Genomic DNA, 24,161 nt, shown 5'->3' on the forward strand with positions numbered 1-24,161 from the left:
GAGCCACCTACATCAACCCAAGCCGACGATCCCTCTACCTCAAGCTTGGATCAAGGTGAAGAAGGCGAGCAAGTGCCACCCTCACCGATCAACTTAGCTCGCCCAAGAATCCACCAAAGTACCCAAAGAGATCATCCCACCGACAACATCTTAGGAGACATCAACAAGGGAGTATCCACTCGTTCTCGTATTGCAAATTTTTGTGAGCACTACTCGTTTGTGTCTTCTCTTGAACCTCTAAGGGTGGAAGAAGCTCTTAATGATCTGGATTGGGTGATGGCGATGCAAGAGGAGTTGAACAATTTCACCCGGAATGAAGTATGGACTTCGGTGGAACGACCTCGGCAAAATGTGATTGGCACCAAGTGGATCTTCCGCAACAAGCAAGACGAGGCTGGGGTCGTAATAAGGAACAAGGCGAGGTTAGTGGCGCAAGGGTTCACCCAAATCGAAGGATTAGATTTTGGTGAAACTTTTGCGCCGGTAGCTAGACTTGAGTCGATTCGCATATTGCTTGCTTTTGCTACTAACCTCAATTTTAAGCTATATCAAATAGATGTCAAAAGGCCTTCCTCAACGGGCCTATCAACGAGTTGGTATATGTGGAGAAACCACCGGGCTTCGAGGATCCAAAGTATCCCAACCACGTGTACAAGCTCCACAAGGCACTCTACGGGCTTAAGCAAGCCCCTAGAGCTTGGTATGAGTGTCTTCGCAATTTTCTTGTGAAAAACGGCTTTGAAATCGGGAAAGCCGATTAAACTCTTTTTACTAAAAGACATGATAATGATATTTTTGTGTGCCAAATATATGTCGATGACATTATATTTGGTTCTACTAACAAGTCTTTTAGTGAAGAGTTTAGTAGGATGATGACCAAACGTTTTGAGATGTCCATGATTGGTGAATTGAAGTTCTTCCTCGGCCTTCAAATCAAGCAACTCAAGGAAGGAACTTTCATTTGCCAAACAAAGTATTTGAAGGACATGCTCAAGAAGTTTGGGATGGAGAACGCCAAGCCAATCCACACTCCCATGCCATCAAATGGCCACCTCGACCTCAACGAGCAAGGTAAAGACGTCGATCAAAAGGTATACCGTTCCATCATTGGCTCACTTCTTTACCTTTGTGTATCTAGGCCCGATATTATGCTTAGTGTGTGCATGTGTGCAAGATTTCAAGCCGCTCCGAAGGAGTGTCACCTTGTGCCCGTAAAGAGAATTCTTAGATATTTAGTGCACACACCTAACCTTGGTCTTTGGTATCCTAAGGGTGAATTGAAGTTCTCTCCTTTCCACTCTTTTTCCCCACGGGTTGACTCCCTCCTCCCTCCCCACCGGCGACCCCCCCGGCGACCACCTCCTCTCTGGCGACCTCCCGCGGCTCCCCTCCTCTCCAACCTTGTGGGAGCGCGTTTGGGGCCCTCCTTGGGACCTACATTGTCGATCTTCACCGCGTTCTTCAAGTGTTCTTCGCGTTCTTGAGGTATTCGCCCTAAAATCAAATCATTTGATTCCTCAAGTTTTATCTTGCGATTTCCCTTGGTGGAGATGTTCCCCTAGTGCCATAGGACCTGTAGATTCAATTTCACAAGTTTTTGTTGGCGGATTTGTGCGGCTTCTGAGTCATAGGGTTCGGCCGGAATTTTTCGGAAAATCTCTGTCCTGTCGCTTTTTCAATCGTTGCAATCCTAGGATTTTTTGGACTTTCCGAAAAATTTTCGAACATATCCGAAAAACATCAGAACCGTGCGCAACCCTTCTGGATCCTTTCGGACATATCATGACCCCTGAGTCATCCAGTGCATGGCACGATAACGATCAAAGTAGACGGTGGCATAAAACTGAGCAATGATCTCGTTGCACCAATTTTGCTGCAACGTCATGAAGGAGCGAATACCCATGAGATCACAATTGGCAATCACAGAGTCTATCACCGGATCATTGTGCGCCTGCAACTCCTCCCAATTGATCCATTGCATGGGAACAGTGGGATGAGCTTTGGACTTAATCACCGACTCGTAAAAGTCTTGCTGATAGAGAATCCAAAACCGCGGATCCGTGGCGGTGCGGTGAAGGGAGCGCGGATCCTCATCCCGGCAAGTCCGAAAATACACAAGCGATTTCTGCCTTTGCTGAAGTTTTTCGGAAACTCCGAAAATCAATTTTGGAAAAGTACGAAAATAAACAGAACCACATTTGCCTTCACAGTCATTTTCGGAAAGTCCGAAAATGTCTTTCGGACATATCCGAAAATTTCCAGAAGCGAAAATTGGTTCTGTGCATTTTCGGAAAGTCCAAAAATGACTTTCGGAAAACTCCGAAAATTTCCAGAACACATCAAACTAAGGGGAAACACTTTTAAAAAAAGATTTTGAGCACTTTGATCACTCCTCATATTTCAATGCATCATCCCTCTTAATAGTGCGGCATTCCTATTGACTCAAATGAAAAGAAAAGTTACAATATACCATTTGCTCCTTTGCCGCATCGCATCACATCAACGTATTTGGCGGGATATGAATTACGGTAACTCATTGAGGACATAACAAACTTCACATTTGCTTAAATAAAAATGTTAGTCCTCTCTAATCGCATTGTAATTAATCACCAAAATCATTAGGGGTCTAGATGCACTTTCATGCAGAAAAGGGATGTTTCAGAGGAATAAAATGTGCATACTTAGTGTATCTGTCAACAACAACCAAGATCACATCAAATCCTTTGGAAACGGGCAAACCTTCTATAAAGTCCATTGACACAACTTGCCAGGCTCCAGAAGGAATTGGTAAGGGCTGTAACAGACCAGGGTAAGCACAATTTTCATGTTTAGCCCTCTGACAGATGTCACACTGTTGGACAAAGTCAGTCACTGATTTCTTTAATCCAATCCAAACAAACAACTTCTTGACTCGCTGATAAGTTGCCTGAACTCCAGAGTGACCCCCCACAGCAGAGTCACGGAAAGCAGATATGATTTTGGTTTGAATAGCTGAATTAGCTCCTATCCAAACCCTGCCATTCTTCCTGATTAATCCTTGAGACAAAGTAAAACCCTGGCCGTTAGGAGAAGAAATGGCCAATTCTGTCAGCAGTAATTGAGCCTGAGAATCCACAACATAAGAATTCAACACTTCTTGTATCCACACAGGCTGCACAACAGAAATAGCCTGGAGAGAAAAGAAATGTCCCACCCGAGACAAAGCATCAGCTGACTTATTGTCCACTCCCTTTTTATACTGAAACCTATACTGAAGACCAATTAACTTGGTCATAGCCTTCCTCTGTAATTCAAAACCCAAAACTTGATCATCCAAATGGCACAAGGATTGATGATCAGTTTTAATAACAAATGGTCCCCTTAACAGATATGCTCTCCATTTGTCAACAGCCATCATTATAGCCAAGAACTCCTTCTCATAGATGGATAACTTCTGATTGTTTACTCCCAAAGCCTTACTGTAGAAAGCCACAGGGTGCCCCTCCTGAGAAAGCACAGCTCCAATGCCAATGGAACATGCATCAGTTTCAATGGTGAATGACTTAGAAAAATCAGGTGATATCAAAACAGGAGTTGTAACCATATCCTGTTTTAAGGCCAAAAATGCCTGATGAGCTTGATCAGTCCACACAAACTTAGCATTTTTCTGAAGTAACATAGTTAAAGGTTTAGCCAAAATCCCATAATTCTGCACAAACTTGCGATAATAGCCTGTTAAACCCAAAAAACCCCTTAACTCAGTCAAGTTTGTTGGAATTGGCCATTGCCACATTACTTGAGTTTTATCAGGGTCAGTGGCCACTCCCTGAGCTGATATAATATGTCCCAAATACTCTAACTGACTAGCAGCAAAAGTACACTTAGATAATTTGGCACAAAATTGATGTTGCTGCAGCAACTGCAAGACACATTTCAAATGTTGTAAATGGTCTTCCCAAGATTTACTGTAAATCAAAATGTCATCCATGAAAACCAACACAAACTTCCTCAAGAATGGAGCAAAGATGGAGTTCATTAAACACTGAAAAGTGGCAGGTGCATTTGTGAGTCCAAAGAGCATAACTCTAAATTGAAAATGGCCATGGTGTGTCTTAAAAGCTGTCTTATACTCATCAAACTCCAGCATGCGAATTTGATGATACCCACTGCGAAGATCCAACTTAGAAAAATATTTAGTGCCAGCCAACTCATCTAACAACTCATCCACAATAGGGAGGGGAAACTTATTCTTCACAGTGAGAGCATTCAAACGCCGGTAATCAACACAAAACCTCCAGGAATTGTCTTTCTTTTTGACCAAAAGCACAGGAGAAGCAAAAGGACTGCAACTAGTGGTAATCAGTCTAGCTGACAGCATTTCAGACACTTAACGCTCAATTTCATCTTTCTGAGCAGGAGAATAGCTATAGGGACGAGAATTAATAGGAATGGCATTAGGGAGCAAAGGAATAGCATGATCCAAAGCTCTATGGGGAGGTAAATCAGAAACATTCTGAAAAACAGACTCAAATTCAGATAGCAAAGACTGAATCTCAAGAAATTCAGACACAGGTACAGTCACCCCACCAGATTGTTCCAACACTGCAATGGCCCACACATCATTGCCCTTTGTCCATTTCACAACCTGTTCAGGAGTAGCTTCTTGAGGAGTGGTTAAGTTAGAAGAAGACTGAATTCCCTGCAGCTTGATGAGAGAACCCTGATACAAAAACTGCAGCCACTTAGCAGCCCAATCACATGTCATAGGGCTGTATTGAGTTAGCCAATCCATTCCCAGTACAAGATCATAGCCCCCCATAGGTAAAACCCTGACTGGAAAAGAAAACTGATGGCCTTGCACCCACCAATCAAATTGAGAAATCTTTGCATCACAAACCAGAACTTCTCCATTAGCCACTCTGACAGAAGTGGGTGGAATTGGCTCAGACAGAAGGTGTAAACGATGACACAGAGCAGAATTAATGAAACTATGAGAACTCCCAGAATCAACCAAAACAATAAGCACCTGATTGCCAGACAGAGCCCTGAGTTGGACAGTGTTGGTGTGAGAAGTGCCGGCCAAAGCATGAAGCGACAAATTGGCACTGTCTTCAGACAACTCCAACCCAGTAACAGCATCCAAAAGTTCATCAGTCAGAACAATTGCCTCCTCTTGTAACTCCATAGCTTTCAACTGAGGAGTTTCCTGTTTTGAGCACACATGACTTGGAGTATATTTATCACCACACTTAAAACATAATCCTTGTGCTCTCCGGTACTCTTTCAACTGCTGAGCCTTCCACAATTCACCAGGAGCCAACTTCTGTTTCTCTCCACCTCGTCCCACCTGAAAGTCCTTCTTAGAAACAGATTTCTTACTCCCAGAACTACGCAAAGCACTCTCATAAGCTAGAGCCACTAAGAAAGCTTGTGTGACTGAAGTGGGTTGTTGAGCTTGCACAGGAACTCGCAATTCATCCTTTAAACCCAACAGAAACTAACGAATAAGAAAATTGGGAGACAACAGAGGATCATACAGACGAATCTGATATACCAACTGATTGAACTTCGACCGATAATCAGAGATAGAACCCGTCTTAGTCAACAACAACAACTCATCCATCTTAACATCCTTCAAATGCACCTCAAATTCCCCTAACAAAGCTGCTTTCAACATGGGCCAATCATGCCAACCCTGCTCAAACTTCCACTCTTGGTACCAATTAGCGGCATCCCCCGACATATTTAACACCGCAGCCGAAACCTTGTATCCGTCAGCAATTTGATAGAACAGAAAAAATGTTTCACAATTATCTAGCCACACTCGCACATCAGATCCAGAAAATTTGGGGAAATCCATTTTTGGGAGACCACTGTCTACGCGGCGCAAACTCTCCAACCCCAGGTGCAGAAGTAGTAACAGGAACACGTGATACCTGCTCACGAGGGGAATCACCATGAGGTGGTGGTGTTGCCGACGTAGACGCACCAGAAGTAGCAGTCGAGGTCGGCAACAGCGGCGGCGGACGTTGAGGTGGAGTTGGCGGAGAAGACTCCGGAGCCGCAGCTGCGGTCACCTTGAGTGCACGCGCCAACATCGTCTGCCTGCTGAACCTGGCCAAGAGAAGTCATGGAGAGATCCACTTTGGTTTGAACACGATCCAGACGTTCCCCTTGTTGCGCCAACTTGTCGTCAATCAGATGAAGACGCTTGCCGATGTCCTCAATGGTGTTCACCTTCGCCGACAACTCCTTCAGGACCTCCATAACCCGCTCCTCCATGGACGCCATGGCCGCCACCATCTGGCGAACTTGAGCACTGGGCTTTGCGGGCGCCGTGACGAATCTCGCGGAAACCCGATCGAACCAAACACGAGAATTACTGTAGTTTACGGCAAAGCAAACCACAAACTCAGTGCCGGAATCACCGATCAAGAGTAAACCGACGGAGAGGAAGCACCCGGGATCAAAAGCGACTGATACCAAGTTGTTGTGACCAAAATCTACGGCGGAATCCCTCGCCGGAAGTTCGCCGGAGATCTAGCAGAGAAGAGGCGAGAAGAACAGGGTAGAAAGGGGAAACACGAGGAAGCAGCTGGGGAGGAGGATATTTTTCATTTCTTTCATAAATTGATTTCTCAATACAGCTGGAGTATATATACTCACGCACTCCACCCCTCTTGCCCTTAGGGCCCACCTTGTCATAGACACTTCTATCTATAAAGAGTAGAAGATGTATTCACTTCTTAAAAGCGTCAATGTAGAATACGCCTTCACCCTGTTGCTCGCCATTGCTGACACGCTGACTGCTTCACGCATCAGTCGTGACAGGAGGACACTAGGCCATGGGCCATCTCGGCTCCCGACTAGCCACTAGATCTAGGGGTCGGACGGCTAGGCAGTGGGGATAGGATTAATATGATTTTTTTAAAAACAATTTTTCTATAGATTTATTTTATAAAAAATACACCGTTTAACTATATGGGAACCGTGCGTACGAAAAACGGTTTCGTTTTGAAACTTATGACATGTTTCATTAAAAATGTGATAAATCGAGATAACAGCTAATTTGCTCTATAAAAACCACACAAAAAAAAAAGGAATCTTTTTAGGCGGATGGAATCAATTCTACTCCTGTTCTGTTACTTCTGTACAGAAACCGGTAACTGGAAGAAGTAAAACCCAGGCAAGGCAGAGAGCCAGCGAAAGCGGCAAAAGCATCGCATCATCGCAGCCGCCGAGGGGAAGAAGAAGAAGAAGACAAGGGACCCACGAGGGGAATATCCCACATCCGGGCCCACCTGACAGTGACCCAACACCCAATCATCCGTCATCCATTCTCCCCCTTCGTCTTCCTCCTCCCCTCGGGCCGCGTCGCTCTTCCAATCCAACCCATCTCCGAGCCAGATTAAGGGAGAAGAGATTTCCTGCGAATTCTTCGAGGAATTCTGTTCCAAATCGAGTATGAAATTCGGGAAGGATTTCAGGAGCCACCTGGAGGAGACACTGCCGGCGTGGAGGGACAAGTATCTGGCGTACAAGTCCCTCAAGAAGCTAATCAAGAACCTGCCCCCCGATGGAGATCCCCCTCCCGTCGCCGCGGCGGCGGAGGTGCCTGCGGGAGATGGGGATGGGGATGGGGGCATCGCCCTGGGGAACTGGTTCGCCAGGGTCCTCGACATGGAGCTCCAGAAGCTCAACGACTTCTACATCGAGAGGGAGGAGTGGTACGTCATCCGCCTCCAGGTGCGCTCTTGTTCTTCTTCGATGAGCTCTTCTCGTTTCTGCGTTTTTTTCCCTATATAAATGCGTGAAGTCATGCCCGATGCGGGAACAGTGGACCGGTAATTTGTGGGGGGAGATTTTTTTTTAGATAATGGAATGAAATAGCATCCCGGCCTTTACTCAAAAGAGCTACAGCCCAATTATTATGGGGAGATGAAGTAGATGTTCTTGATGTCAAAACTTTTAATTGCGGGGTCGCATCCAATTGGTTACCTATGTACTCCTATGTGGATTGATCTTGGACAGATTCCCAATTCCCAGATGATTTAGTATTAATTTCGGCCTGTGCAGGCGATCTATGCAGTAATGGTTGAATTATGAGTGTTAAATGAACATATGTGAAGCATCAATAGTATTGTTATGCAGTGGTACAAGAAGAAGCTAAACATTCCTGCAATTCTATGACTGAGTACTGCCTCAGTAAACAGTATTGTGGTCAAGACATCAAGTCATACACCTACTAAGTGCACGCAATATGCCCCATCACAAAGTTTTTCTTCTTCCAAGAAAAATGAGTAGTTGTACTTGATGTCTTTTTTCTCCTACAGAAATGACTTTAGTTGAAGTCATGATTGAGGTATGCAGGGAAGAAAAGGATTAGAAACTGTAGCGAATGCACGAAACTTGACATCAGGAAATGCAGATATATGTGGTTTGTGTCTTTGTGATACTGCTGTGTTAGTGTGGTATTAACACCGTGATACTCAAACGATGATATGTGTTATGCAAACAACAAGTACACTTGGCTTTGCAAAATAATCATATCCTGCCATGATGAGCTAGATTTACCTTTTCATTTTTGTGGATCATCCAAGCACAATTGATTGAGCAATTAGATTGTTTAACATACTAGGATGTACTTCTACCCTCCAAACTTGTGAACTTGTGTATACCAAGTGTTTAGTACCTGAACAGCCTCTTTTTGTGCTTCAATTCATCAAGTTCTGATCATTCGAAAGCATCTGCATCATTATTCTATCATGAGGGCCCATCGTTAAATGGCAGATGGTATTATGGTCTTGGACACATTAATGGCAAAGAAGTAGACAGGTTTTTGGAGATAAACAGTCTTAAGAAACATTTGACGCCTTAAAGGGAAGGTTGTACAAATAGCATGAATTACCACCTTTCAATCAGCAGCTGAAGATAAAATCTAAATCTTCCTAGTTCCTACATACTTTAGACATTCTTTAGATTTTGGCATTTTGTTTCTTGATTGCTTGGGTAATTTTAAGGAACCATTTAGTGAGTTTGTATCAATTTGCTTCATGTTCTTTTTTCTGAATCATCGGTTGATTTATTTATCTTTGTATATTCCTTGAGCTGGAAATGTTCTAACACTTGCTGATGAAGGTGCTCAAAGAAAGAATTGAACGTGTCAAAGCTAAGAAGAATGGGGCTTTTACATCTAAGAGCGAATTCACTGAAGAGATGTTAGAGATACGCAAAGCTTTTGTCATCATCCATGGGGAGATGATTCTTCTGCAAACCTATAGCTCCCTAAATTTTGCCGGTGAGCTCATCAAACTAAGTTGGCTAGTCTGAAGTATGTTATCAGTAGTATACTTCTCATGCAATGCCTTGATATTGTGTGCATTCAGGACTTGTGAAGATACTGAAAAAATATGACAAGAGAACAGGTGGTTTGCTCAGCCTACCTTTCACTCAACGTGCTCGACACCAACCATTTTTCACAACGGAACCTTTAACAAGGCTTGTTCGAGAATGTGAGGCTAATCTTGAGCTCCTGTTTCCTATCGAAGCAGAAGTACTTGAGTCTGCTAGCTCCTCTGCTAAGTTGCAACCTCAGAATGATGATGCGGCTAGCCATGACCCAGCGTCATCTGTCGATGTTGAAACCTCGGACGTGTACCGAAGCACACTCGCGGCAATGAAGGCGATTCAGGGCCTCCGCAAAGCCAGCTCTACTTACAATCCCTTGTCGCTCGCCAGGTTCTTCCATGGAGAGGATGGTGAAGCCTGCTCTGGAGCCATCACCTCTGAAAGTGATTCCTATTCTGATTCCCAGATTGAAGATGCTGAAGATGATGATAAAGAGGTGCAATCAAGGGAGCAGAATACGGCTCAAAATGCTGCAGAAGGCCAGCCACGTGATGAATGATCCGTCTTTGCATTGTGCTGTTTAATCCTCCGAGGCCCTGATAAGTGTAAATGATACAGCTGCGGCATACACTAATAATCTTGATCCTTGAAATGTATAACCATTACTGACCTTCCCAATGGAACTCTTTTCCTTTTTCTTTTCCCTCGTAGATATCAAAGTTGGATTTATATTTACTGTGTTCTTTGGTTTGACAGCATATCATCAGGATTTTGGAGTTCTGGATTTCTGATGTTTTAGGCAGAGAGCAAATGTGAGTTATTAGCTGACTTGGGTGAACTTTATGCAAACCCCCAGTAGCATTTTGACATATTCTTTGTACAAAGAAAGCCACAAAGCTCCCAATTCTGCAGTGTACATTCATAAACGCTGTATTGTCTGAACAAATTACAGCGTCATGAAACAGTGATTCTTTGTTCCTAAACACTGAACTGTGGATAAAGTGTAACAAAGGCGTCAAGTAAAAGCATTTGTTAGAATTCCTCCGTTTCAAATAAATCATCGTTTGTTGGTTTGTCCTAAATTAAACATGTTGACCGTTAGTTTGTAAAAATATGTATATAGTTTAACATATGGATCATATACTATGAAACCATTTTTAGTGAGAACTTGAAAAGTTTATAATGTTGACACCTATAAGGGCACACAACGCATAGGCTGCTTAAAGTTCATTTTCAGAAAAAGGATGATACTAATGTACCGTGAATGCACAGAAATTGCCATCAGTAAATGCAGATATGGTATTACTCACTTTCAGTTCACTTTAAGCTCACAACATTTTACAGTTAGCGAAAAGATCGAGTCAGAGAGGCCGTAAGACAGGTGCTGACATGAATAGCTCCCTTCAATGGGAAGTAATACACACATTTTTACAGCGTTATCTATGATCAAACGGAAAACACGATTTCCCCGATTGCCACCCGCCAAAGGCCATCACAATGTCATTGTTTTCTTACATCAGAGATTGCAGGAACCTTGGCTGGGTAGTTAGACAAATCCACATCAAGCAAGTCTGTCAGGTCGTAAAGCCCTACATTATCAACTCTGTCCTTGATTGGGGTGCTCATTGTTTCTTCCTGATCTGCCTGGTTTGACGATACGCTTGATGTCACCGCACCGTTCGCAGGCATCACAGAGATGCCAGACAATTCTACATCCCGCCCGGATGGCACGGTACTCGCTGAAGGATACTTCCTTTGAGTGCTGTCTCCCTCATTGTGATTGTACAGCACATATTCGTTATAGGTAGGTGCAAACTGCATGAGAATGGAGCAGATTATACAAAGACATTGGCATATTATGGTGATGTGTGTGGAAAAACAAAGCCCCCAGATGCAAGGGGTATATGCAATATCCTGGTTACCTGATGAACAGTATCATGGTAGAAATCATTGAACTTCAGAGCATGCAGAAGGCTTCCCTTGAAATCACCAGAAGGTCGACCATTGGGACCAGCATACTCGTTGTAAGGAAATGCAAATAGGTGGCCAATAGCTGCTATGAGCATTTCAACACACAATACGAAGTTCTGGAGATCAGCAGCTTTTTCAGCATTTTTGATAAACCGAGATTTTGCAGCAAGGAAAACCAGGACACCCTGCAAAGGAGAACTTTAAAATATAGCATGACCCAAGACATAACAATTCCTTGGCTAGGAAACATCTTTACTGTAAACAGTCTGATAAGACATATTGGAACTTGAGATAGCAATCGTATTTGGATGTGAAAAAATATTGACCGTTGTATATTTACCTGCCAATATGTGAGAAACACTACTGATTTGATCATGATGAATTTTGGGACAGGATTATATGGCCGAAGCAGATCTCTGCATGCCGCATAGAACACCGCAAGAGCATATAGTGCCATTGAGTATGAGACTGTATATATGATAGTAATGTATAGATAGGATTGCTTGACACTAAAGTTTCCATCTGCGTATTTTCCTTTCGCATAAAGTATGAAGGTAATAACCACCAAAATAGGCTTAAGAATCACAAACTGCAAACAGCCTTGTTTGCATCTCCGAATAAAACGCCTGTCCAATAACATAATTTTAATCAGCACTTGCATAGATATGACATACTCTCTGAATGTTACTGTACAACCGCATGTTGAAGCATTAGATTGTTACAATAAGCACTTAATATGTGCAAAAGATATGTACGCACCCATCTAGAGGAATAGCTGGAAAACAGCAAGTCATCAGAAACCACGATGGCTTCAGGGTTCGCCCATTCAAACTTACCACCACAGCACCAGGACCTCCAACCCATGCCAAGCAAAGTGAAAAGAAATTGTAGATGACCCAAGCATCATAACTGAAAAACAATCAGAGAGATTTTAACATTAGTCGGATATGCATTTATTGGTTCAGATCCTAAAACACAAGTGCAGTAAAAAAAAATTCAAAACGTGGAAAAAAAAAGTATCGACGATCGCATAAAACATTGATAGGAGGCTATGTGCCTTACGCCCTTAACAAGCACAGACAAGAAAACAGCAATAGAATCATATCCTTGGTCATGGCATCAAATTATTCATAGAATTTATAAACCAGCAGTTCTGTAAGAATGAAGGCCATGTCCATTACAATAACTTATTAGCATTTCCATTACAATAACTTATTAGCATACTGTGTCAGATTATGATGATTTTGTAGTTATATAGAAGTGGTGATCATTCAATGTGCTTTCTCCCCCTTGTTTTCTTCATGTGTGTTGTTGGTCTTAGTAAGACACTCAAGATTAACAGTGACAATAGTCTTCATATATCAAGTGTATTTAACATCTGAAATCATGGTTCATGGGCTGATGGATTAAAACAACATCTAGAAATATGAATGCATGTGATGTGGCGCAAATGGCATAATAGATCTTCTCTACACTAGTGATTGCTGAGGCTTATCAACACAGTAGCTAAACGTAAACACAACACATATGAAGACATGGGCAGTGCACCAATGTTGTCATGATGATATTGCTAGTATATACTTCCTCCGTTTCACAATGTAAGTCATTCTAACATTTTCCACATTCATATTGATGTTAATGAATCTAGATAGATATATATGTCTCATTAACATCAATATGAATGTGGGAAATGCTAGAATGACTTACATTGTGAAACGGAGGGAGTATAAATCAGGTGATAGCAAAAGAAGTGCATCAGAGCTAGAATGTGACATGGTGCACCAGCAATGTCAACAATGCTGGCACAGATGTCAAATCATACTAACGTGTGGCAACAAAAGAAAAGTTGTGCCCATTGGCAATTAGAGAATGCCAAAAGAAAGTTTTTATGGCAGTTCTTATATTTGCTGCTTGTCTAGTGTCTACAACATAACTTTAAGATCATTGGAGATACAAGATTACATGTTCAGCTCCCAACAAGTGAGCAGAAAACAGGAACCACAATCCAAAAGAACAGTTAGTTCACATTAAGGGGCAAGATTATAAGATTGACTTACATCTCTCGAATAGAATTAAAATATATTGAATTATCTGGTAAGATAAGGGAAAGGAACGACATCACGGCATAGACCTGCAACAAATAAACATCATCAGAGTTAATATGCTGAAGTGCTGCAAACAAAATCAATTCAATATAAGGGCTAAATGTAAATGTACACCAGATGAAACATGATAATACAAATGATTGCAACCATTAAAAGATCATCAGGATCAGCTAGCTCGAGCAAATTCATCAATCAGCACAGCGATTGCAGCCACGGAGTTGCCGCGCTATCAAATTTTCTTCAACACAACATCTGGACACCGATCAAACCTAACAGGACCAACAAATCTACTCGTAGATCCACGCACACAAAAAGAAAAAGAAAAAAAAATCATGTGCAAGTTAATTGCAGCCTCCTGCAGGTGCTTAGGCTCCATGAATCAGAGGCGGGAACTCGGAACGACGCGTAATCGAAGCCATCCAAATGGGCTCGCATTCCAGGCCAGCTCGCGACCGCGAAACCCCCCCACGAATTCACCCCCCACAAAAAAAAAAACGCTAAAAACCGCGAAGGCATCGACAGATCTGGCGCGAGGGGGGGAGCTACAGGGACGAGCTGCGTTGCATTACCGGGACCATGAAGATGAGGCGGACGATGAATCGCTGGTAGATGGGCTCCGCGTAGTGGAGGAGGTGGCGGTAGATGTGCACGAGCGCGATGACGGTGGCCGCCGCGGCGCACACCAGCGCCGCCGCCGTGTACCCCGCCGCCGCCCAGTCCATCGCGGACGGGACGAGCCACCAGCCCGCTCCCTCCCAGCCCCCACCCACGGCAGCGAGTAGGTCCGGCCGCCGCCGCCTCCGCCGCCGGAGCGCTCGGATTGGCTCCGGTTTGGTGCGCCTTTGGTTGCGAGTGGTTGGGGAAGGAGGAGGAGGAAGAGGAGAAAGGGGTTAACAGTGCGAGGAGGAGGTGTTTAATTTGCATCTGCTTCTGATTACGTTGGTTGGATTTGATTAATTTTCGTTTGATTTTTCATTAGTTTAATTTAATGGCTCGATTTGAATTTTTTTTTCTATGGGGATTTGAAGGGGACCGGTCTTCGAGAAGGAAAGATTCAGATTTCTTTCCTTCGTCCTCTCTCGAAGCGTGTGCGAGTCTGCTGTCTCTGAATTTGTTTTCAAACCATAATCGAAGTTTCCAACATTATGGAGAGCTTTGATGCATGAAACCGCGTGATCTTTATTAAAAAAAAAACGTACGAAATTTTCAGGGATTTTGGTTTATCCATGTAATTATTTGTGTGAGAATCAATTATACGGGGATTTATCTTGTACTCCTTTCGGTTTTATTTTAATTGACGTTTTGGACAATGACACGGTCTACAAAATATATCTTATATTTTTGACCTTATTTTTCTATTATAATATATAATAAATATATATATATATATCTACTTTTATTATAGTGCTTTGAAAGAAAAAATCTGTATATATTGTTTTAGTACTTTTAAACTTAATATTTTTAAAGTTATTGATGGTTAAAGTTATAAAAGTTGGCAACATATCATATGCACACAGACCCTCACGTGTACACACGTGCACACCAACTAAAAAATATCACCAAAAAATCTAGAAAAAATCATACACATACTTTTAATTGTATTACACCTAGGGTTAAAATCTTAACGTCAAATTCATTATATTTTAGCCGTAACAAAAAAACAAAAAATCTGACAGTTTTAAGGTTGCAATTTTGTCAGAATTTTATCTTTTTTGTTATTCACTATGTAGAATGAATTTGAAGATGCGACTTTGCACGTAGATGTAATACTATTGAAAGTACATGTATGAATTTTCCTAGAATTTTTTGTGATAATTTTTAGTTGGTGTACATGGTGTGTACACGCGAGGGCATGTGTGCATAGGATACGCTCCCATAAAAGTTTGATCTCAACTTCATCTAAAGCGTCAATTAATATGGAAGCAGAAAGAGAACTGTAATGTACGTTTGTCCATTTACATTTGTCGTGACATTGTTTTGACGCGGATTCTGGGTAAGTTGACTTGCAATTAACAGCTGAGATAACGTAGGAAATCCACCACTTGTACTAATGTGCAAGTTAAGTATGATTAGTTAATTAGCTTGGCCAAAATGGGCACCTGCTGCAGCCGACAGTTACGTCAACGTCTGAATATTACAGCCTGAAATCCGATGCAGCAACTGCTATTAGCATCTTGTATATCTGGCTATTAATACCAGCAAAAAAATGGTATCATAATTATAATTATAATTGTTGTTATATTAATCATCATCGTATCTTTTGTGTCATAACTAACAGTTTGGGCGACTTTATTAATATAAGCGGTAGCTTGACATAACAAACAGTATCTCTGCTGGCTCTGATTGATAGCCTGATACAGCTAAGCCCGAGCTTGCTACCCACTGGCTTGATTGCCTGAACAATAATCTGCCTGATTTGAATATTATTCCTTTTTTTTAAAAAAAAAAAACTACAGAGACACGATCCAAATGGTCCAGAACTTCAGATTATGCAATGACAGTCAGGTAGGTACTTGTTGGTTGAATGCCAGCAAGTCTGCAGCGCCGATTGCTGATTCCGTCTTATATCATTATATTATCATGATGCTTAACTAATGACTGCTCCAGGGACCAGCTTTGGATTTGGTTTTGGTTAAGAAGAATGATCCCAAATGTAATCAAACTAGTGCATAATTCTTCTGTAACATTGGAAAGATTCAGAAAATGTAGGATTAGCAAGATAACAACAAAGGCAGGAAGTGGATTGAAGGGGAAATACTAAACAATTTATCTTCAGATATGAACATCTGTGAAGTTGTGAGCTGGACAGTCGCCAATGAGCTGAAAATCTGATTAGCTCATTGAGGATCAATTAAATATCGTAGGATATAAAGTTAACAAATAGTTTAGACAAAGTTGAATAAAATAACGATGAGGTGCAAAGTTTGTTGAGAAATCGTAAAAAGATAAATTTTCACGGGTGGAGCAGAAGTATTGGGCCATTGGAGGAATCAGGCCCGCTACGTATATTGGCCTTTTTCTGAAGCCCAAATTCCTTTTCTGCTTGTGGAGTTCTAGGATTCCGGAGTTCTATACCGAATACGGTCCATTTCGGTCCGTCCTTATGTGTAGGCGGGCAGCCTAGTACAAATTTTAGGCCCGTACACGTAGAATGGTCTATATTTAGACCTATCTGAACAAAACCTTAGGGATGTTAGCAAACTATGACCTCCCAACCAAACCGATTCTCTTGTTTTCAAATAAATCTTAATTTAATTTACAGTGAGGAAATCAGTAAAACTATGTTCGCAATCATTTAAAATTTACAATATTCTAATGTGTTTGGTGCTAGAATATATTTAAGAATTAAAGGTAGCGATGATGGTAGAGTTCTTACAAGGGCTCCTTTGGATTGAATAAATTTCATAAGAATTTTAAAGGATTTCATTACTTAGAAATTTTATTATCAAGTCATTTGAAACAAAAGAATAAGATAATACAAAATCTAATGGATTGGATACCTAAACATCATTTCATAAGAAAATGCTTGTTCGGCTATGCTATATAGTCGCGGGGTGCGGCCACATCATAGCTGAGCCAGGTTGCAATGCAGCGACGATAAATTGCAGCCGAACAATACTAAAATTCCAATGTACTTGAAATCCTTTGTTTGGATTTCATGCTTCTCCTTGAAGTCCATTGCACACTGTTTTCCCTCTCTCAACTATTTATTTCTTCCACAAATAAATTTTTGTGTGTTATTTCCTGTGAGCTATCCAAAATTACCATCTCTAATTCTTACATTTCGAACCTCCCGTAAACTTTTTGTAGCGTATGACAATGTTATTCATGTGTGCGGTTTTTTATAGCATGTTCAAGAAAAAAACCTTAAATGATCGAACTAACACACCAACAATTATACACCAACAATTACAGATATAGCTCATTTTTTTATCACTAATAAGATATTAAACCACTCAAAAGCAGACTGTAGACATACCATATACTTGCAGACCATGAATAATTTGCAGACTTAATATTATCCAAGAAGATAGGAGTATGACACTAAGCCTGAGATATTTCAAAAGAGAGCCCTGGACCCTGGTATGATAGCAGCAGAAGAGTACAAGGCAGAGACAGAGAGGCTCTCTGTGCTGGTGGTTCTTGTGAACGAGAGGCCTCCTCGTCGACCCGCAAAAACCCTTCTCCCCCAAACCCCTCCCCGTCCCCCTATCCAATGCTACCCCCACCCCGCCATATAAACCCTCGGCCTTCCTACCACCTCAAGACCAGCCGCTCGTTTCATTTCTTATCACTTCCCCCCTCTCTCTCTCTTTCTCTCCCCCCTCCTCCTTTCTCCCACCTCTCCTCTCCAATGGCTTCCCTCCTCACGCTCCCCTCCCTCTCCCTCTCCAACCCTAGCGCCTCCGCCGCCGCCGCGGGAGCCGGAGCGGCGCCGTCTCTGCGCCTCCGCGCCGCCTTCCGCTGCTGGGCGCTGCGGCGCGCGGGCGGCGGCCGGTGGGCGGCCGCGGGGGCCATCGCGTCGCCCAACTCGGTGCTCAGCGAGCACGCGTTCAAGCGGCTGCAGCTCAGCGACGACGAGGAGGAGGAGGAGGGGGCATACGGGAGCGACGAGGAGGGGGCCTACGGGAGTGACGAGGAGGGGGTCGAGGCGGTGGGTGGCGGGGAGGGGGACGAGGACGAGCTCGCCATTGCCAGGCTCGGCCTGCCCGAGCAGCTCGTATCCACGCTCGAGAAGCGCGGGATTACCCACCTGTTCCCCATCCAGGTGATGCCAATTTGCGCTCCGTTTCGAGTTTTGGATGGCTTAACTGTGCTTGATGTCAAATTGCAGGTTTCGGTATTAGGCGGAGACAGCGAGGGAATTGGTGTTAGTGTAGGATTTGTTGGGGGGATGAGTTCGTGGTGAATAAGCCTGTATTGAGCAATTCATGATGGGGCTTGTTTTGATTTTAGAAAAAAAACAGTGGCGGGATAAGTGCGGCATGACTTGTTTAGTGGGGAAAGTGAGAGTAGTCTACGCTAAGTTGCTCCTAGGATATATCACTTGAGAATTGAACTGCGAAACTATGGAGCAAGTGATAGCTGGTTCCATAATTATTTTTGCGCTCCATAATATCAAGATTAAATTTCACATAACTACATAGTTTGTGGTTCAAGTTGCAGAAAACCACAAATATTTTAACACTTGGCACTTAACTGCATATATTTTGGTATTGAAGTTTCATAAAACTACACTATCAGAGAATGCATCCACGCCATCTCGCCGATGGATTCATTCATTAGTTTTGTGAAACTTCAGTACTAAAACATATGTAGTTAAGTGCCAGGTGTCAAAGTGTGTGTGGTTTTTTGCAACTTGGACTACAAAACATGTAGTTTTGTGGAATTTACTCTAATATCAAACTAGAGTGCTGATTGCTGTTCCGTTGATGCGTAGAACTTCATAGATTTGCTGCATATCAAATTCGTCCTATTCCTACAGATACTGCTAACTATCATTAAATTACATATTTGTTATTTGTTGAATCAGGACAGTTGTACGTTTATCCTTGCTTCTAAAAGAATAAAACAATATCCAGTTTTACGTTTATCCTTGCTTCTAAAAGAATAAAACGATATCCATGTCATACCAAATGGCATGGTGCATATTACGAAAATGTCGATACAAATAGCCAAATAAGTTTATTTCCCTTTGAATTTCAGCTTTCACATGCTCACCTTGATGGTGCTTATTTGCTTGACCCTTTTCTGATTTATTTTCGCTGTTCCAGAGGGCTGTATTGATTCCAGCTCTTGACGGCCGTGACCTGATTGCTAGAGCAAAGACAGGAACCGGGAAGACGCTAGCCTTCGGCATTCCCATGATCAAGCAATTAATGGAGGAGGATGATGGACGGAGTGTGAGGTATCCATTCATCTTCCTATGCAGCTTCACATTGTATTGCATGACAATCAGTTGATACTTAACAAGTGCATTAACCCTTTTTTTTCCCTTTTGGTAGGCGAGGTCGTATTCCTCGTGTTTTGGTTCTAGCACCTACTAGGGAGTTAGCCAAGCAAGTTGAGAAGGAAATAAAAGAATCAGCACCCAAGCTCAGTACAGTCTGTGTTTATGGAGGTGTCTCATATAATGTCCAGCAGAACGCACTCTCCCGTGGTGTTGATGTTGTTGTAGGAACACCTGGTCGCATTATTGATTTGATAAATGGCGGAAGTCTTCAGTTGGGAGAAGTTAAGTACTTGGTCCTTGATGAGGCTGACCAAATGCTCGCAGTTGGGTTTGAGGAGGATGTGGAAACGATATTACAACAGCTACCAGCTGAGAGGCAAAGCATGCTCTTCTCTGCCACCATGCCTGGTTGGGTGAAGAAATTATCTAGGCGATACTTGAACAATCCTTTGACAATTGACTTGGTATGAACTTCGTATTTCCTTCCATTTCCATTTTTATTGGTGTGAAACATGTCACTCTTGTTATTTTTATTTGGTTATGCCCTCAAACAAAAACATTCCAGGAATCAGTTTCATCTAGTATAAGAGCATTCTTACATTTAATCACAGATATCATTTTGATTTTCCAAGATCAGATATGTCAGTTGTTATGATCATGTTATATGCTGTAAAAATAGTAAATACAAATTCTGTCCAGCACACATGTAAGAGGATTAAGAGATATTAGCACTGGTCTTGAGTATGCTAATTGCACTTACACTTGAATACCTGTTGTTTCTTGCAAGATATAATTGTGCACATGTTCTGTGAAGGTTTACTTTTATTTTTTTTGTCTGGATTAGTCATCTTTTATTGTCATGTGTATACTCAGGTCGGCGATCAAGATGAAAAACTTGCTGAAGGAATCAAACTTTATGCTATCCCGCTCACATCTACATCAAAGCGCACTGTTCTTAGTGATCTCATTACGGTATGTTATTGCAGTTCATGGATTTTTTAGCTGCCTTTTCCCCTCCTCTCTTTTCGGCTCAGCCTCCTGAGATTCAGAAACTAATAAGATCATGAAACCAGTTACAGTTTATACAGCTATGTTGGTGTATCATCATGCCAGTAGATGCCCGATAAGTTTTTTTTTTACTTCAATCCAATTAAGATTTCAGAACATAATTCATTCATACATCTTCCATGTCTATCGAACTTTTTACTGACTTTATAACTAGTCTGTTTTGCTGAGCGTTGGCCACTCGATTATCTAAAAATATCTTGTTATCAGGTGTATGCAAAGGGTGGGAAAACCATTGTGTTCACCAAGACGAAAAGGGATGCAGACGAGGTATCATTAGCACTGACAAACAGTATTGCTTCGGAGGCACTGCATGGTGATATTTCACAGCATCAGCGTGAGAGGACACTAAATGGTTTTCGTCAAGGGAAATTTACTGTTCTCGTAGCAACCGATGTTGCTGCCCGTGGTCTTGATATACCAAATGTTGATTTGGTGGGTTCACATATCCTCTTCACTTCATTTGATTCTAGATATTGTAATTCTGTAAATCACCCTTCCTCACAGATCTTAACTCTTTCCTTTCCATAAAGCGATTATCAGTGAAGCTTCTGAGTTTTAAACTCCATTATTATTTACAGTGCTAAAATTAGATCATCAAACTGTCCATTTTTCCCCCCGAACTTAGGTTTTTGTATTGAAATATCATCTAGCTTTGATGTGTTTTATAGCATCTCAATCTGATATCTTGGGTTAATCTTACGACTAGTTAACAAATTAACTGCATTCGAGCATTATGCTATCTGGGATGAACTGTAGGTGTGTATGGATCAATTAACGAGAGGATTTCATTTTAATGCAGATTATCCATTATGAATTGCCCAATGATCCAGAGACTTTTGTTCATCGTTCTGGACGCACTGGCCGAGCTGGGAAAGCAGGAACTGCAATCTTGATGTTCACAAACAGCCAGAGAAGGACAGTTAGATCACTTGAGCGTGATGTTGGATGCAGATTTGACTTCATAAGTCCTCCAGCAATTGAGGATGTGCTGGAGTCCTCTGCTGAACATGTCATAGCTACTTTAAGAGGTGTGCACACGGAGTCGATTCAGTACTTCATTCCAGCAGCTGAAAGACTGCAAGAAGAATTAGGACCTAATGCTCTTGCTTCTGCATTGGCACATCTGAGTGGATTTTCTCAGCCACCCTCTTCACGTTCTCTTATCAGTCATGAGCAGGTAAGAATTAATAAGTGACCCGAGGAAATTACATGTATCCATCATTAACTGATATTCTACTATTTCTACCATTGTATCGAACACTTCCTTTTTCCCTACCTTAGTTATAGCTACCCATCAACTTCATCCAGCTGTCCTGATTTATGCCTTCTACATTTGAGGATTTATATCCACCTAATGTTATATGAATACAATGGGCTACTAGTACTGATTACTGAAATTGCATCTTTTATAAATTTATAATGGGCAATCAAATAATTGTATAGAAAAGCTCCACTTTTTTTTTTGAGTTGCTCAAAGTTTTGTTGTGCGTTTACCGTTTATCTTTTCTTTTTAAAGCTAGAAGCACTCATATGATTTCTTACCCTCTATTAAAACACAGGGATGGGTGACTTTGCAACTAACTAGAGATCCAGGATATGGAAGGGGGTTCTTTTCTCCTAGATCTGTTACTGGCTTTCTGTCTGATGTTTCTTCAGCTGCTGCTGATGAAGTTGGCAAAATTTTCCTTACAGCAGATGAGAAGGTGAGCTCTTGCTTGAGTATGTCGATCATTAATTTCTGTGCATGAGTGCATTGGGTCTATGAGCAATTGAGCATGCAGTTTTGAAGCTGTTGGCTGATACTAGTTTTGCAGCATATATATCTTCTTTAATTAATGTGCATTACGTGCAATAGTATGCATTCAGAAATCGATGACACATATCACTACTTTTTCATGCATATCTTCAAAACTCCTGCATTTATGTGTATGACTTTCACTGTGATGCTCATGCATTGGCGCATTGTTGGTTGTGTCAGGTTCAAGGTGCAGTTTTCGATTTACCTGAGGAGATTGCGAGGGATTTGCTTAGTATGGAACTGCCCCCAGGAAACACCATAACCAAAGTGACAAAGGTAACCTTTGCAGCTTGGTATTTTTCAATTATTGCTATTGGAATTTATAGTGCAATTGCTATACGTAATCTGTGTGATGATACACAAGTATTTGTCTGGCGTGGTGGCATTTCCATTTATTTCCAACCAAGGCATTTAAATTGACTTTAAATGGCAAGTAAAATAGGGAATATTCTACCATTATTCTTGCACTACACACAGTATAGAATGCAATAGCAATCCCTGGTCTTGTTTTGGATGCGGAATTGGTTCTTTGTGAGCTAATGTGATGACTGTTTTCCTTTTGTTCTCTGCTTGCAGCTACCTGCATTACAGGATGATGGTCCTGCTACTGATAGTTATGGCCGATTCTCAAACTCGGACCGGGGTTTCAGGAACAGACGGTCCAGGGGTGGTGGCTCAAGAGGCGGGCGGGGTGGTTGGGACTCTGATGTTGAAGACAGATTTCGCCGTGGTGGCAGGAGCTTCAGATCTGACAATGATAGTTGGTCAGATGATGACTTTGGTGGCGGGAGAAGATCGAACCGTTCGTCATCCTTTGGTGGCCGCGGGTCATCTTACGGCAGCCGTAGCTCGTCATCCTTTGGTGGCCGCTCATCATCTTTTGGGTCTAGGGACAGGTGAGTTTCACAACATCGCAGAAATAACATAATGTCTATTCTTTTTTCATCCATGCTGTATCTTTCTTCTAGGAGATGCCACCAGAGAAAATGAAATACATTATGAGTTAGACAAAATTTGCTTACCTGGTAACTTTAGAATGTTAAGTCTTTTCCTTAGCCACTCATGTTTGTTAGTACTAGCTACTCTTATGAAGTTAAGTCTTGTCATATGACCAACTCATATGTTGTAATTAAAGCTTTGCTGTGAAATTAATGACGGGTTTCGTAGCTAGCTCTTGCTACAGCATAATCTTGCCTCCCTGAATCATGGCCAGTGATTACTTGTACCTTCTCAGTACCAGAACAATTACTTAAACATGCTACTAGTTAACTCATGCTGCTTTCTTAAGCTAATGAGCTGTTCCTCATTTACAGCAGCAGGAGCTTCAGTGGTGCTTGCTTCAACTGTGGCGAAAGCGGGCACCGAGCATCAGACTGCCCAAACAAGTAGATGGTAGAAACAACACTCTTCCCCGCCGCTCGGGAGTTGCTCCTTCTGGGCTTGATCATGTTCCAACAAGCGGCTGGACTATTCAACACATGCCAAGGAACACCAAAGCCCAGTCCCCCTTCATCTGATCCATACATGCCCAACACTATTGCCTGACGAAGATTTTGCACTGGTTAGTACAGCTCTGTGTCGTCATTCCGTCGTGAAGATTTTGGCACGCTGACCACCAAAGGAGAGCCTTCTGTTCATTTATATGTAATACGGGTTTTACAGGGACGTTAAATTTTTGTTACCACCTGGGAGTTCTCAATAGAATGTTAAGATTAAATGAACCGTGTGTACAGCTCGTTCCTACACGACTGGACTGGCTGATGCCATCAGAAACTGTTCGCGCCAATTAGAATCACTGTCCAATGTCAAACAACTTTACATCTGGTGCTTGTCAAAAGTTTGCATCTGGGGCATATCAAAGGTTGCCGTTTGTCGTGTAAAGGTTTGGTCGGTTGTTCCGGCAGGTGGCACGTACCTGAAGATGACATGGTCAATGCTG

The 24,161-nt window shown here is 42.2% G+C and overlaps 3 protein-coding genes across 4 annotated transcripts; 2 read left to right on the forward strand and 1 right to left on the reverse strand.

Moving 5' to 3' along the window:
- Positions 1 to 7,223: 7,223 nt before the first annotated feature.
- Positions 7,224 to 10,030, forward strand: LOC127766730 (SPX domain-containing protein 4). Its single transcript, XM_052291855.1, has 3 exons — positions 7,224 to 7,725; positions 9,118 to 9,277; positions 9,366 to 10,030. The coding sequence occupies exons 1-3, from the start codon at positions 7,444 to 7,446 to the stop codon at positions 9,884 to 9,886; spliced, it is 963 nt and encodes a 320-aa protein (XP_052147815.1). The 5' UTR covers positions 7,224 to 7,443; the 3' UTR covers positions 9,887 to 10,030.
- A 586-nt stretch (positions 10,031 to 10,616) lies between these two features.
- Positions 10,617 to 14,279, reverse strand: LOC127766729 (uncharacterized). Its single transcript, XM_052291854.1, has 6 exons — positions 13,973 to 14,279; positions 13,356 to 13,429; positions 12,058 to 12,207; positions 11,639 to 11,924; positions 11,250 to 11,483; positions 10,617 to 11,142 (listed from the first exon to the last, which is right to left on the reverse strand). The coding sequence occupies exons 1-6, from the start codon at positions 14,123 to 14,125 to the stop codon at positions 10,828 to 10,830; spliced, it is 1,212 nt and encodes a 403-aa protein (XP_052147814.1). The 5' UTR covers positions 14,126 to 14,279; the 3' UTR covers positions 10,617 to 10,827.
- Positions 14,280 to 17,674: 3,395 nt separating this feature from the next.
- On the forward strand, positions 17,675 to 24,046 carry LOC127766905 (DEAD-box ATP-dependent RNA helicase 3, chloroplastic). 2 transcript variants are annotated; one of them, XM_052292077.1, is made up of 10 exons: positions 17,675 to 18,171; positions 19,178 to 19,311; positions 19,409 to 19,820; positions 20,230 to 20,328; positions 20,632 to 20,856; positions 21,224 to 21,601; positions 21,984 to 22,127; positions 22,403 to 22,498; positions 22,799 to 23,118; positions 23,539 to 24,046. In XM_052292077.1, exons 1-10 carry the CDS (start codon positions 17,758 to 17,760, stop codon positions 23,609 to 23,611), a joined length of 2,295 nt encoding a protein of 764 aa, XP_052148037.1. In that variant the 5' UTR covers positions 17,675 to 17,757; the 3' UTR covers positions 23,612 to 24,046. The 2 variants fall into 2 exon arrangements, with proteins under 2 accessions (XP_052148037.1, XP_052148036.1); XM_052292076.1 differs by having other exon boundaries at positions 17,676 to 18,171; positions 23,536 to 24,046.
- Positions 24,047 to 24,161: the final 115 nt, after the last annotated feature.

The sequence above is a fragment of the Oryza glaberrima genome, chromosome 3 (assembly GCF_000147395.1).
Source record: "Oryza glaberrima chromosome 3, OglaRS2, whole genome shotgun sequence".
Lineage (NCBI taxonomy): Eukaryota > Viridiplantae > Streptophyta > Magnoliopsida > Poales > Poaceae > Oryza > Oryza glaberrima.